Source organism: Tachyglossus aculeatus, chromosome X3 (genome assembly GCF_015852505.1).
Source record: "Tachyglossus aculeatus isolate mTacAcu1 chromosome X3, mTacAcu1.pri, whole genome shotgun sequence".
In the NCBI taxonomy this organism is placed as follows: domain Eukaryota; kingdom Metazoa; phylum Chordata; class Mammalia; order Monotremata; family Tachyglossidae; genus Tachyglossus; species Tachyglossus aculeatus.
Window position 1 is genome coordinate 19785167 of NC_052099.1, and position 16151 is coordinate 19801317.

The window sequence follows — 16151 nt, forward strand, 5'->3', positions numbered from 1 at the left end:
GTGCAATTCATAGGTTTAAGAACTTGAGAAGGACAAAACAGAGACATTTTCTGGCTTCAAGGAGCTTAGACTCTAACAGGGGTTCGGGGTGGTGGGGGAGACCTGTTCCCAGTTGGTAGCAATAGGCTAGTCTGCATTAACGTGGTGGTCAGAGAAATACAGAGTAGCATTCCTCAAGATCAGCCTTGAGAGCAATGTTAGTCTGTAGTTTTGTTGATGGAACAATTGAGGGACTGTCCCTTAGGTTTGCAGATTGCTTTTATAAGACAGAATAGCTCACACCTTCATCTGAAATAATAAAATTCAAAATAATTTTTGACAGAGAAACGGTGCCTCTAAATGGGCTGCAATGCAGAAGTCTGAAATGCAACTGTAATGGGAGGGAAATAGACTGTTTGGAGACAGTCCAGTTATGTGTTCAGCCTGAAAACTGCTGCGCAGACCACCCTGGAAAAGTAATTGTGTTTCATCCTAGCATATTTCTAGTCCAATTGGCCTATTAGTGATCATTAAGGCAACTCTAATGACCTGACCATGTGAGCTCTTTCCAATGTCTCTGGATGCACTTTGGATTGGCCAGCAGTCAGAGGGAGTCATGCCTGAGGATGGCTGTTAGCTGTCCACGGTGAGAGTGACAGATAAAGGTGTGACCTGAAATTGCACCCTGCATAGAGCTATAGGTGATTTACCCAAATCAGAGCAGTAGACTTTGCTGAAGCTTAAGGAAGAGGGTAGAGAAACAGTGCAGGAGCAAAGAATTGTCATTAAAAACTGTCAGGCTAGAGAAAGGGGAAGAAGGGGTCACGGTGAAGGTCTGGGAAGGCATCACTTACGTGGCTCGGAATTTTCTAGGAGTTCTTAATTTTTCTTCAGGTGGAATATCAGTGTGAAAACTGCCTATTTTTCTCTGCAATTTTTCTCAGTCCCTCTAAGTTTCCTCTCTTAAACAAAAGGTTAACCAACGGGTGGGCAAACAAATAAGGAAATGAGAAAGTTTAGGGACATAAGAAAATACTGGGTCAATACAGCCTAGTATTTTGTCTCCAGCAAAAATCAATAACTGGAATTCTGGGATTCCTTGATAATGTCCTCTGGACATTTTAGAAGTAGCTCTGGAACATCATTACCATATTGTTTTATATCAATTAATCAATCAGATTTACTGAGTTTTCACTTCGTGCAGAGCAGCATAGCCTAGTGGATAGAGCTCGGGCTGAGGATCAGAGGGACCTGGGTTCTAATTCCGGCTCCGCCTGTCTGCTATGTGTACTATGGGCTGCTCGTTTAACTTCTCTGTGCCTCAGTTACCTCATCTGTGAAATGTTGACTTAAGACTGAGAGCCCTATGTGGGACAGAGACTACATCCAACCTGATAAATTTGTATCTAATACAGCACTTAGAACAGTGCTTGACTCATAGTAAGCACTTAGTAAAGAATATCATCATCGTCATCATCACTATACTAAGTGCTTGAGAAGGCACAATATAATAGAGTCAGCAAAAATGTTTCCTGCCTACAAAGAATTCATGGTTTATATGAACTTGATTTTCTAGATACAGACTTCTATATTTCATATGAACCATGGAAAGATCTCAAGTCATTTGTTTGTGAACTAAAATATTTGAAAAATATTTTACAAGTCGAATTTAATAAGACTTTTGAAAGACACATTTTCTCCAACGTATTTAAATACAATTCAGTTTAGAAAATACATTGCTCAGCAATATTTTTTCTTAGTGATAAAATACAAACATTTATAAAACTTTCTTTTGAAACCTGAGGCACCATAACAACAAAAAAAGGCATGTGTGGGCAGGGAATTTGTCTGTTACATTATGTTGTACTCTCCAAAGAGCTTCGTACAGTGCTCTGCACATATAAAGTGCTCAATAATAATAATGATAATTTAGGTATTTAAGTGCAATTGATAGATTGATTGAAAACAAACTCCTCTTAAAACTTATGTTCCTTGTGGACAGGAAACGTATAACAATTCTGCTTTTGCTCTCTCCTAAGCTAATACGGTGTTCTGCACACAGTAAGCACTCAATAAGTGCCACTGATTGTTCAATTGATTGATATGTTCCTGTTTTCGGTGAACGATGGTCAAGGTTGAAATTTGTATGATTCTTCCGTATTTGAAATTGTGTGAAAATTCAGCTTTCTGTATATGCTGTGGGAGCCATTATAACTATAGGCAGATCACTTAGAGATACTTTGATTCCTGTGGTCAAACAATATATTCTTACTGACAGAATTGACTACATCAGGGCTAAACTCCTTTGCCTTGCAAAGCCTCTCCCTTCAAAATATGAGTGAGATTCTCCCAAATCTGAGAGTACGATGGCTCTGGGTGACTCAGTACAAACTGTGGCACAGTCTTCTTCAGCATTAACTTGTATAAACAAGAGTATTGAGGATAAATAATGTAGGGGAAGACAAATGATTGAAAGTGATGGAGAGCTATTTATCCTCATGTGGCTGATTGAACTGACGTGAGACTGCCAATCCCTATCTCACCATGTTCATATAAAAATCACCTTTTGATTGATTGCTGTTTCATTTATTCCTGTAGGCTGAAAGCTCCTTGTGGGCAGGAATCACATCTGCCAACTCTGTTTTATTGTACTTTCCCAAGGACTTAATACAGTTAAAGCAGCAGAAAACAAATCAGTGGGACACATGAAAATTATGAATAGATGACTTCTGCCCAGTGTAAGCACTCGATAAATGACCACTGAGTGATTGAGTTCCCTGCTTGGCTACTATTGATTTTCATTTCTTCTTCTCAGTAGCATAATATTCCTGAAGTCAGTTCCAAAGGGGTCATTGGTTTTAGTATTAATAATGATAATATAGCGCTATTATTAAGTAGTCAGTATGTACTAAGTATTGTGGTAGATATGAGATTATGAGAGTGGACAAAATCACTGTCCCACATGGCCTCACAATCTATCTTATTTTACCAATGAGGAAACAGACCCAGAGAGATTTAGTGACTTACCCAGGGCCACATAGGAGGCTGGTGTCTGAGTGGAAATTCAAATCCAGGTCTCTTGAGTCCCAGTTCTGTAGTCTTTCAACAAAAGGACACTGTACAACTTCATCTGGGTTGAACAATTATGCTCAGACTCTCAAGAAGCTACTAAATGGCATGGATGCCGACTTTCTGACTAGTAATATGGTTGGAGAGTTGCCTGGCTCAGGGAGGGGTCTGTGTGGGGTAAAATGCATCTGTGTGCTTTCACCAACAACACTGGAAAAAGTATGTGCCTGGGAAACAGAGGACCTGTGATCTAATTCTGACTCTGCCACATGTCTGCTGTGTGAGGTGGCTTAACTTCTCTGTGCCTCAGTTCCCTCATTTGTAATATGGGGTTTAAGACCGTAAGCCCCACGAGAGTCATGGACTATGTCCAAACTACTTAGCTTATATCCACCCCAGCACTCAGTACAGTGCCTGACACATAGTATGCATTTAGCAAATACCATTATTCATTCATTCATTCCTATTAAATTCCTTCCTGTTGTTCATTAGAAACAATTCATTACTTTATTTCTGGATCAACTCTCAGACCTCTCATTAATATTTTAAAACTTGATCACGTAGAAAGTTCCCAGAGAGCTTTATTTCACCTTAGAATTAGGCATGTTTTCAGGGATTTCAATTGGGTTACAGTAATTGAATGGAGGTGTTGATTTCTAAATATAATTGTAGGTGGCTTAAAGTTGGTAACATTAGCATGTTTAAAGGCCTTGGTACACCTTTGCTGACATCACATTAGTGAATCTTGAAAATTGTGGAGTGAACTTATTCAAGCGATGTTTATCATAGTTTTAGTGTCTGAATCAATTCACGGTTTGTGATATTCAGAGTCAACTTCCATTTAAACCATATTAAAATGACATGTAAGTGGCATCAACTGCATCACTGTGCCTTATCCTCAAGGAAAAAGTTGGCTTCCTTTTTCTCTGCCTTCATTTACCTGCTAACAGAAGCTTCCAAACTATATCAGGAAAGTTCCCTGCCACCTAAAGTAGAAAAAAAAAAACAAAACTTAAGTTGTGATAAACTGGAAAAGAGCAAATGCTTGTGTTGTTGTGTTTTGTGCAGGTGCGTATGTGCTCCAGGTGAAAGCTATGGATGCAGATGATCCTACTTATGGGAACAGTGCCAGAGTGGTTTACAGCATCCTTCAGGGACAACCTTATTTCTCGATTGATCCTAAGACAGGTAAATATTTTATCAGCGACAGAGTTATCATCACCATTTCAAATATTTAAAGTTTAATTAAACCTTGGCGGTTCTAGTTGCATGTCCTTGTCTAAGCAGTAAAAATCCAGGGGGCTGTGCCTTAAAATCCATGAGACATAATCTTTGCTCAGTAAGTGAGTGGAGCAGGACACTTCTTTCCATAGATAGCATTTTGAATAAAGTGAAATCTCTCTCTAAATTTTTATGGATTCTTGATTTAGAACTTCTCCAGGTTTTATATTTTAAAGCTTTGTTGTTGTTGTTCTTTTTAGTTTCAGGTGATGCCTTCTCTCTTGGATTAGATAACTATTTATTTCAACATTCCTTTCTTGGGTTTATGAATCTTTTACCATAGTCTGGTTTTCTGATTAGTATTTTGTTTCAGCAACATAGAGGGAGCTGGGCTATTGTTTCCATAACAGGGGAGAAAAGAACAAATGTGAGCTTGAAACTTCCAAAATTGATGATATGTCCCACAACCTATTGTTTTCACACCTGCATATGATGCCTTCACTACTGTCTAGCAAAATCATTCAGTGATAGAGTAAAAACAAGTACAATTGCAAAGGAAAATAAGAATCTGGAATCCAAGCAGGAATTTTTCTCAATAAACTAGATTATAGGGAAACCATGCTTTCATGTTAGAGGGTCAAATAGCTTTTCTTCTTCAATGATCAATAATTGGATGCCGGAACTTTACGTCACAGTGCCAAAACTCAAGAAAAAGACACATAGCTCATTGTCAAGGATATTTGTCTACAGTAGATCATTCTACAGATTAGGACCAGGAGCTTACTTTAGAAAGGGAAGAATGACGTTTCCAATGACCTGTATAGTCTTAAATTCAAAGTTCTTAATGGACTTTGGACTGTGGGAGTGATTTAAAAATATGCCAAAAATTTCACAGGGAAATGTTTGGAGGGCTCTTGATCCAGCTATTAAAAATGCTTTCTAATCCCTTTCCCTATCAATTCATATTTATTGGGTCAATTTCTTTTTCCACCAAATAAGCACATTGTCAAAAGAATTATCACAGTATCATTTTAATCTTTTTTTGTTTTATTTCCTATCCAAAGGAAATATAATTGTAGTCAACAGAGACATTTAGGTAGTAAATCCTTAGAGGGTAGGGGCTATGTATTTTGCTCTGAGCTGTAAACTCACTGTCATCAGGGAACGAGTCTACCAACTCTGTTGTATTCTCCCAAGCACAGCAGTTTGCACACAGTAAGTGCTCAATAAATACCATTAATTGAGTGATTTATGTGGACTCTCTCAAAAGGTTAAGATAGTGCTTCACAAACCATAGAGATCCAGTACTGATTATGATTCACACCTTCACGGGATAAGTATATCTCAAGGTCTCACACTGCTTATCCCACACTGTTTTTCACACCTAATTTTGTTTGTTTACTTGCTTACAATGAAGTGTAGCAAAAGAACAGACTTGTACCTCAGTGGATAGGATGATGTACTCGCCCAAGTGCTTAATACAGTGCTCTGCATACAGTAAGCACTCAATAAATATGATCAATTGATTGACTGCATAGATGGTTTCCAAATTTGTTCCACTACATAACCCTAGTGCTGATTCTTTTCTCTCCTGTGAGTTTCTCTGCCCATTCTGGACCAATTTATGGCCCTGACATTTTTGTGCACACCGAGGGCCTTAAGAAGACACAGTTGTGCACCCCTCTGTCTTGATTTTGAGATTGGATTTTGAAGGTGTATATTATGGACTGCTTCAATACATTCTGTATCATGGACAAGTGATTGTTGATCCGTATCTTAGTAGCCCTGAAACAAAATCTTTAAAACTCCTGAGCCAAGGAGATTTTGTCCAACTTCCAGCTATAAACCTATTTCCCTATAACTATAGCTCAAAAACTGTCAGTCAGGTTGACCGCAATGAAGCAGCATGGCCAGACCACAAGCCTGAGAGTCAGAAGTTCATGGGTTCTAATCTTGGCTCTGCCACTTGTCTGCTATGTGACCTTGGGCAAGTCACTTGACTTCTCTGTGCCTCAGTTACCTCATCTGTAAATGGGGATTAAGGCTGTGAGCCCCACGTGGGACAGGGACTGTGTCCAACCCTATTGCTTTGTATTCATCCCCAGTGCTTAGTACAGTGCCTTGCACATAGTAAGTGCTTAACAAATACCCTAACTATTATTATTATTGCTACTACTGGATGAACTGGAAGGATTATTTATATTGTTAGCATTCATTGAGCACTTAACTCTGTACTGACTTTTGGGAGTAGTACAGAAAAGAATCAATTCAGATGCTCTTCCAACTCAGCTACACAAGGTCAATCCTGAGATAAGGAAGTAGGCTATAGAGTACAGGTCATTTTGCTCTCAAGTCAGCCATTTTCAATTCATAACTGCTTTTCTATGACAGAATGTAATGGGGCCCATTGCATATTTTGCTGAATCATTTCATCATTTGGCTCTGATTCCACCATTAAGACACGCCTGGCAGAACATATGGTCTACTTAATTTTAACTCTAGACGGTTTGGGTCTGCAGCAGTATGTGGGATGACAGAGACAATCCTCCATGGCTGGCAGAAGACTATAGGAGAGATGAGCCAAGATGCTCATTGTAAATGAGCCTTATGTGAGGTGGTTTTTTTTTTTTTTTTTTTAATATTATGACAGGCTCATGCAAGAGCATAATAAGGACTGGGCAAGTGCCACTTTTGTCCCAAGTATAGTCCTGGAAAGAGTGATGAATGAGCAACAAAATGAGTATTTAAAGTCCCATTGTGTGGTGATGATAGTAACGCTAGTGGTAGTGGTAGTGACACTTATCAAGTGCCTACTGGGTGAACTGTGCTTTACTCAATTCATTCATACATTCAGTCATATTTATTGAGCACTTACTGTGTGCAGAGCACTGGAAAGTACAATTCGGCAACAGAGACAATCTCTACCCAACTACAGGCTCATAGTCTAGAAGTGGGGAGACAGACAACAAAACAAAACAAGTAGACAGGCATTCAATGACCAAAATAAATAGAATTATAGATATATACACATCATTAATCAAATAAATAGAATAATAAATATGTACATGTGTAAGTCCTGTTGGGAGGGGGTTGAGTAGAGCAGAGGAAGGGAATAGGGACAGAGGAAAAGGGGGAACTCAGACTGGGAAGGCCTCCTGGAGGAGGTGAGCTTTCAGTAGGGTTTAGAAGGGGAGAAGTGAGTTAGTTTGGCAGATGTGAGGAGGGAGGGCATTCCAGGCCAGAGGTAGGACATGGACCAGGGGTCGACAGCGGGACAGGCAAGTACGAGGAACAATGAGGAGATTAGCGGCAGATGAAGGGCTGTAGAAGGAGAGAAGGGAGGTGAGGTAGGAGGGGGTGAGTTGATGGAGAGCTTTGAAGCCAATAGTAAGGAGTTTTTGTTTGATACGGAAGTTGATAAGTAACCACTGGAAATTTTTGAGGAGGGGTGTGACATTCTATAGAACATTTCTGTAGAAAGATAATCCAGGCAGCAGAGTGAAGTATGGACTGAAGTGGGCAGAGACAGGAGGATGGGAGATCCAAAAGGAGGCTGATGCAGTAATTCAGTCGGGGTAGGATGAGTGATTGTACTAACAAGGTAGCAGTTCATGGCCTAGTGGATAGAGCAGGAGCCTGGAAGTCAGAAGGACCTGGGTTCTAATCCCAGCTCCCCCACCTGACTGCTGCATGACTTTGGGCAAGTCACTTCACTTCTCTGTGCCTCTGTTTCTTCATCTGTAAAATGGGGATTAAGACTGTGAACCCTTGTGTGGGACAAAGACTATGTCCAAAATGATTAACTTGTATCTACCCCAACATCTAGAACAGTGCCTGACACTTAAGAAATACCATCATCATCATCATCCCTGCTCACAAAGAACTTACAGTCTAATAGGATAAATAGACAGGGAAATACTGACAATATGGTATCAGTATTTGGAATTTGTAGTTGACTGTACAATTAATAATATGCATAAATACAAGTACCGAGGAAGGGGAAAATGCATATGTGAGAGAGGAAGATGATAGATACAGCAGGAGGACAACTAAAACAGTGGCTAAAGTAGAAAATAGGGTATCTACTTGTACCTTCTCCAGAATGATGGAATCACTGTGTTGATAACTCAGATGCTTGGAAAGTCTCCAAAGTGCCCTTGGTGCTAACCAACAAAAATACTTGCAGGACCTCTCTAAGAAGTCAAAGTGTCAGCTCAGTGTTTGAGCCTCCCAGGTAGTTCCTGGTTTAAAGGGATGAGTAAGTCCTTAAAAAGGCTCTGGAGGTGGATTTGGGACTGGAGAGAATGAGAGGAGGAAAAGCCAGGGACTTTCCACCAGAGCTCCGAGACAATAATAATAATTATGATTGTGGTGTTTGTTAAGCACTTATTGTGTGCCAGGCACTGTACAAGTGCTGGGGTGGATACAAGCAAATCAGGTTCGACGTAGTCTCTGTCCCACATCACATCCATACTCTCAATTCCCATTTTACAGATGATTTAACTGAAGCACAGAGAAGTGAAGGGGCTTGCTCAAGGTCACACAGCAGACAAGTGGCAGAGCCGGGATTAGAACGTACGACTTTCTGACTTCCAGACTCATGCTCTATCCATGATGCCAGGCTTTTTCTCAAATGACTAAAATCAAGCATGAACTGTTTTCCAAAGGAGCATTCTTCCCATTGATTTTTCTTAGAGATGGAGTTTGCTTAGATAGGAAATTACCAAATGCCTCAGATTTTAAGAGAGCAAAATGAGCGGCTGATTAGGCACACTGATCCAGAATGACAAGCAACTCTTCATGCAGAGAACCCACTAGGTATATTCTTTTTGAAGTAGATTTTTAACCTACCCTCTGGGAACTGAAAAAAAAAATCAAGATAATCCACCACTGTCCCCAAAATATTCTTCATTGTTCTATCAAATGGAGCCACATTTTTTCCTTCTTTTCAGTTGTCCTTATGCCATACATTATGCAGAATATTACTAATTGGTACCAGTCAACTCCTAAAAAGTATTTAGTGAACACCTGCCTTATGCATAGCATTGTACTGTGCATGCTAATTTGAGTACTTTGTTTTTTAGTCAGCCACTTCAATCATCATTATCATCATCATCAGTTTTGAATTGGAGTGCATGGGTGCTGAGCACTGTATTCAGAACTTGGGGACACTGAACGAGCTGCTTGGGACCATACAAAACGTGGAAGACACAATCCCTGCCTTTGGGGAGTTTACAATCTACTGTAGACTTACTGCGTCATCTTCCTTGCAGACCTCATTTCCTCCAGACTCTTACCTCTATTTCTTTATTCATATTATTGTCTGTCTCCCTTTCTAGACTATGAGCTCATTGTGGGCAGGACTGTGTCCGTTTGTTGTTATACTGTACACTCCCAAGTGCTTAGTACAGTGTTTTGCACTGAGTAAATGCTCAATAAATATGATTGAATGAATGAACCACTCCAGTCCATGCGCCTCAATCTGCTGGCCAGATCATTTTTTTCTAAAACATAATTTTGGGTATGTCTCCCCACTTCTTGGAAACTTCCAGTGGCTACTCATCCATCTCTGCATTGAACAGAAACTCCTTAGGGCTTGCTTCAAGGCATGCAATCAACCCCTTCCTGCTGCTCAATTTTGAACCTCTCCCACTATTATCACAGCTTGATTGCTTTACTACTCTCAAGCCAACCTACTCACTGGGTCTCATTCTCATCTCTCTTACCATTCCACTCTTGTGGACACTCTCCCTTCTGCCTGGAACTCTCTTCTCCTTCACATTGAACAGACCACTGCTTTCAGTCAGTCATTTGTATTTATTGGACACTTACTGAGTGCAGAACACTGTACTAAGTGGTTGGGAGAGTACAGTATAAAAATAAACAGTCACATTCCCTGCCCACAATGAGCCGATAGTCCAGAGGAGGAGATTAATATAAACTAATTACAAATATGTACAGAAGTGGGGCTGGGAAGGGGAGGTGAATTAAGGGAACTCGTCTGGGAGATGAAGAAGGGAGTGGGAGAAGAGTAGAAGAAGGCTTAGTCAGGAGGAGTTGTACCTTCTGTAAGGCTTTGATGTGGGAGGCAAGTAATTTTCTGTTGGATACAAGGAGGAAGGCCATTCCAGGTCAGAGACAGTACATGGGAGAGTAGTTGGCTGTCAGATAGATGACAATATAATAATAATAACAATAATAATAATAATGGCATTTGTTAAGCGCTTACTATGTGCAAAGCACTGTTTTAAGCACTGGGGGGATACAAGGTGATCAGGCTGTCCCACATGGGGCTCACAGTCTTCATCCCCATTTTACAGATGAGGTAACTGAGGCTCAGAGAAGTTAAGTGACTTGCCCAAGGTCACACAGCAGATGTGGTGGCGATGGAATTCGAACCCATGACCTTTGACTCCAAAGCCCATTCTCTTTCCACTGAGACACGCTGCTTCTCAATAGATAGATAAGACTGAGGTACATTAAGAAGGTTAACATTAGAAGAGTGAAGTGTCCTGAGCTGGATTGTAGTAGATTAGCAAACTGAAGTAGGATGGTGTAAGGTGATTGAGTGCTTTAAAGTCAATGGTGAGGAGTGTCTGTTTGAGGCAGAGGTGGATGGGCAACCACTAGAGTTTCTTGAGGAATGAGGAAACTTGGCCTGAACATTTTTGTAGAAAAATGATCTGGGCAGCAGTGTGAAAGCCCTTTTCAAATCACATCTGCTGTGATTATTCTTTTGTATCCCCTCCCCCTGTTCTTCCCAGAATTGCCAAATCAGCACAGAGAAGTAGTGTGGCCTTAGGAGAAGCCACATAGCCCAGTGGGAATAGCACAGGCCTGGGATTCAGAGGACCTGGGTTCTAATCCCACCTCCACCACTTGTGTGCTGCTTGACTTTGGGCAAGTCACTTAATTTGCCTCAGATCCCACATCCGCAGAATAGGGATTCCTTACCTGTTTTCCCTCCCACCTAGATTGTGAGCCCCATGTGGGACCTGATGATCTCTTATCTATCCCAGTGCTTAGTACAGTGCTTGACTCCTAGTAAATGCTTAACAAATGCCACTATTATTATGATGGTATGTATGTGCAGTTTTAAAATTAATGGATTGATAATAAAAGGTTACAGGTACACAGGATTGAACAATAAAAATATTTCAAGATGTGCATCAGTGAATACAAGTTTAATATTCATGAACCTGTAAAGCATAAGTAATTAAGGTTCTATCCCCAGTAGGTTCTATTAAAACATACACGATAACATCTGTAGTGTTGCTTTGAAAATTCACCCGTCACCCTAACTTTGAATTTCTCTTTCTACGATTGACAGTACTGAGTTTTAAGATGGATGTCAGAACGTCCTCCTAACATATTACATTCTGACAGAGCTCCCTGCAGTACCTAAAGCCATTCTTTACTGGATTTCACCTAAGTTACTCCTACCTACAATCCCAGTCTATCCCTATCCCTAAAACTAATTACATCCCTTCCTACTTTCTCACTGTTATACCTGCTACCAATCATTTTTTATCCATTCCTATTTCCCAATAGCCTGAAGTTTCCATGTGACAGGGTAAGGAGGAGGGCCTGCTGGGGGCCGTGGTCTTTGAGAAGAATTGCAGGGCTGAAGAGTCAACGCTAGCTGGGAGGAATCTCAAGGACAAAGACAGCAGCTTCCCTGGGTCAGTCAGTTGGAAGTTGACCAGCTGACCCAGAATGGATTGAGAAGCTCTCAGTGCTCAGGAGGTCAGCATAATTTAGGAAAGGCAGACAGAGGAGAGACTCTAAGAACTGGGTGATGATAAAAAGGATTAGAGAGGCCAGGGATTCGGAAGGTACTTTAGCATGTCAGTGTCGTGGTATTTTGACTAAGTGCCCTGATGTTGGTCCAGAGAAAAGAGAAAAGGAGGAAGAGGAGAGGAGTTCTTGGTTTTGTGCTGCGGATATACCTTCAGGGGTGAGGGTTGCTGACTAAATTACCACCTAGAGTCTTCTGGGGAGTGAGGAGTTCTGTAAAATATTTGGCCAGCATGAGCTGCACTCAGATCTGAACCCTTTAACATTCACCTGAGCTTTTCTGTACATAGCTGCAATGTATTTTAATGTTTGTATCACTAACTAGATTACAAGCTCCTTGTTGGTTGAGAATCGTGTTTAGCACTTGTACTTTTCCAAATGTTTAATACAGTGCTTTGCACACAGTAAGTACCTCTGATGTATTGACTACAGTAACTGCCAAGGCAAAGTGCTAAACAATGTCAATCATCCTTTCTGTGCTGTGGTCAGTTCTGCCCTAAGTGGGGCCTGCAAATAAAAGAACCAAACAAAAAACCTACAGGGTGATTTTGCAATCTTCTTCTTCACCCTGCTTCTCTACTGGTTCATGACAATCTGTGCCTCAGCAGGGATAAGACTGGCAGGGGTGGATGAGTTCGAGAGATGCTGAACAAACCACAAGCACTGAAATCTATTCCTCGGTGCTGAGCCCTAATTAAGGTCCATCTGTTATTCTTGACCAGAGACGTTATCATTTTAGCTAAGGAGAGGCAAGCCAGTATAGAAAACGGGTGTTCTAGCCTAAGGCGGTGGGATGCTTAAGCCGTCCTAATGGAATGATTTTAATAAATCATACCTGCTCTCTTGACATTCTAGCCTTGTTGACAACCTTGACTCATTTCTAGCACTGAAGTTTCATATACTGTCCAACGCTAAGTCCTTCTGGTTATCCCTTCACTTTTCCCAGCACTTCTAATACCCTTCCATCTTTTCAGCCTCCTTTCTCTTCCAAGACTTCATTCCTCCGGGTGGATTACAACCTTTATACTGGTTCCCTGTCTTCAGAGTCTCCCCTCTTCAGTCTACTCCATACTCAAGCTACCTAAATTATCTTAGAGTGTGGACCTAGGAGTCTGAGGACCTGGATTCCAATCCCGGCTCTGTCACTTGCATGTTGTGTGAGTTGGGCTAGTCACTTAAATTATCTGATCCTTACTTTCCTCATCTGTAAAATGGAATTTAAATGCCTGCGCTCTCTCTGCCTTCATATGTGATCCTCATGCGTGACAGGAACTGTGTCTGATCTGATTGTCTTTGTATCAGTGCCAGTGATTGGACCGGTGCTCAGAACATAGTAAGCACTTAAAAATGCCACAATTCTTGTTATTTTCATTATAATTACTATCATAACTCCCTTCTTCAATCACCTCCAATGGTTACTTGACTATTTTGAATCAAACAGAAGCTCCTGGCTCAGAACTGGATCAAGGTTTTCCATCAGCAGCACTTTTCCAGCTTTTCTCTCCCTTCACTCCTGTTTCTGCTTTCACAGACCCTAAGAGGAAGAAGTCAATACTACATTTTGAAGATATTTCATGTGATTTTTTTTTGTCTCTTCAAGGTATAATAAGAACAGCTTTGCCAAACATGGACAGGGAAGTCAAAGAACAATATCAAGTGCTCATCCAAGCCAAGGACATGGGAGGACAACTAGGAGGTTTAGCAGGAACCACTACTGTCAATATCACACTCACGGACGTCAACGACAATCCACCTAGATTCCCGAAAAGTACGTAGCATTCCATGGTGAAGTTGCAATGAGATAAATTTTGCAAACACTCTGTAAGGGCAATCAATGTTAACTGCTCTCCGAGATCGAAAATGGGGAAAAGTGGATAGAATGAATGTAATCCAGATATTTCTTCTCATACTATTAACCACAGATATCATTCAATTCTTACTTCAAGTTGAAGTAGAAAGGCAAACGATTGAAGAGCCAAGCAAATTTAGCCAAATATCTTTTGAAATGAAAGAAAATATTAACGGTCTCTTTACGGTTAACCCCATTATTGCTTTGCATACAGTAAGTGCTTTATAAATATGATTGAGTGAATTACCTGTATATTTCACTTCTAAAGGTGATATCTTGTAGTCTGCATTGTGATTTTTACTGATAGAAAAAATATACATATGTGTTTTCCTTTTGATGTGGAGTAGGATCATTTTAAATGGGTTCCTTATGGAGATGCTAAAGCTACTGATAACCTAAATTAGGTTATGACTAAGACTTGCATTATAATCTTAATTTCAAGGAATTCAGAATCAAAATATTTTTCTTAGACCCCTAAAGATGGTTGGACCTGCCTTAATCATTCTGTTTTTATTTCCAGGTAAACTTTCCTGATTTGTTAGCTCAAGTAAGCCACTTGCTTCCCTTTCTAAATATTACCCAACCAAATTCCTTAATGTTCTGATCTCACTTTTCTCTCTTTAGTACTTGTTTAGAGCTTATTCCATGCCATGATCTGTAGTAAGAAATGGGGCAGATAATCAGGTTTCAGCCCAAACACTGTCTCTGTCCCTATTGGGGCTCACAGTCTAAATCAAAGGGAGGAGAATTGATTGCCATTTTACAGAGGAGGTAACTGAGACAGAGAGAAGTCATGCAATTGCCTAAGTTCATATAGCAGATAATAATAATTATTATTATGGTATTTATTAAGCACGTACTATGTGCAAAGCACTGTTCTAAGCGTTGGGGAGGTTACAAGGTGATCAGGGTGTCCCACGGGGGGGGGCTTACAGTCTTCTTCCCCATTTTACAGATGAGGTAACTGAGGCTCAGAGAAGTTCAGTGACTTGCCCAAAGTCACACAGCTGACAATTGGCAGAGCTGGGATTTGAACCCATGACCACTAACTCGAAAGCCCAGGCTCTTTCCACTGATGAGTGGTGGAGCTGGAATTTGAACTCCAGTCCTATGTCTTCCAGTTCTGTACCCTTTCCACTAGGTCAAACTGCTTCCTCAGCACTAGCACAGGGCCTGACACATAGCAAATATTGAATAACTACACTTATTTAATAGGGCACTTGTGTATTTAATAGGACACTTATTAACTTAATTATAGCTTCCATAGCCCTCATCAATCAGTTAGTCATATTTTTTGAGTGTTTACTGTGTACAGAACTAAGTACTAAGTACTAAGCACTTAGGGCAGTACAGCATAAAGAGTTGGTAGACACATTTCCTGCCCACGAGGCATTCATAATGTAGATGGGGAGACTGACATTAAAGTAATCCAACCTGATTAGCTTATATCTACCCCTGTGCATAGTACAGTGCCTGGCACACACCAAGTGCTTAACTAATACCATTAAAAATAAAATTCTTAAGATGGAGGGAGAGTGATTATCTCATTCTGTATGTTATCTTAAAAGCATAGGTTTCCTCCTTTTAATTTCAAACAATGTGTGTTTGAAAGTATTGAACTTGAGCACACTGATGTAATGAAACCACTGCAAACCACTGCAGGAGCCGAGCAAAATACTCTATTCCAACTTCTGAGCTAAAGTCTTCTGACTTGTGGATTGGGAAACAAGATGCTCCTATTGTTACTTTTTTACCCTTGTAGAAAAAATGGGGTTCAAAGGTTTCCTTTAAGCATTTCCAGGAGGTACAACTTGTCTGTGTTAAATAACCCTATTTTCCATACTGCATTCAGTTTTCCATTTCATAGACAAAGAGTGGATGCAGAGAAGCAGCATGTTCTAGTGGACAGAGAATGGGCCTGGGAGTAAGAAAGACCTGGATTCTAATACTGGCTCCTCCACTTGTCTGCTGTGTGGGAGCAACGTAGGAGAAAAAAATTTCCCTCAAAAGTATCACTTGGGGCACATTTCTACCTTAAGCAAGTCTAACAAGGAGGCTCATTGTTGCCAGAACCGCCCCAGAACTAGGTGGACAAAGCAATCAAGTAGGTTTTACAGAGCCTGGAAGACTGTGCAGTTTCTTATTGGGGCCAAAAATGAGGTTTGTTCATTCATTCAGTTGTATTTACTGAGTGGTTACTGTGTGCAGAGCACTGTATTAAGCACTTGGGAGAGTA

The 16151-nt window shown here is 40.6% G+C and overlaps 1 protein-coding gene across 2 annotated transcripts in view; it reads left to right on the forward strand.

Moving 5' to 3' along the window:
* CDH12 (cadherin 12) overlaps positions 1 to 16151 on the forward strand; it is a 497253-nt gene that overhangs the window by 444548 nt on the left and 36554 nt on the right. For both annotated transcript variants that reach the window (XM_038770299.1, XM_038770300.1), the window contains 2 exons: positions 4117 to 4236; positions 13667 to 13834. In XM_038770299.1, the coding sequence (XP_038626227.1) occupies positions 4117 to 4236; positions 13667 to 13834 (288 nt within the window). The remainder of the gene's footprint in view (positions 1 to 4116; positions 4237 to 13666; positions 13835 to 16151) is intronic.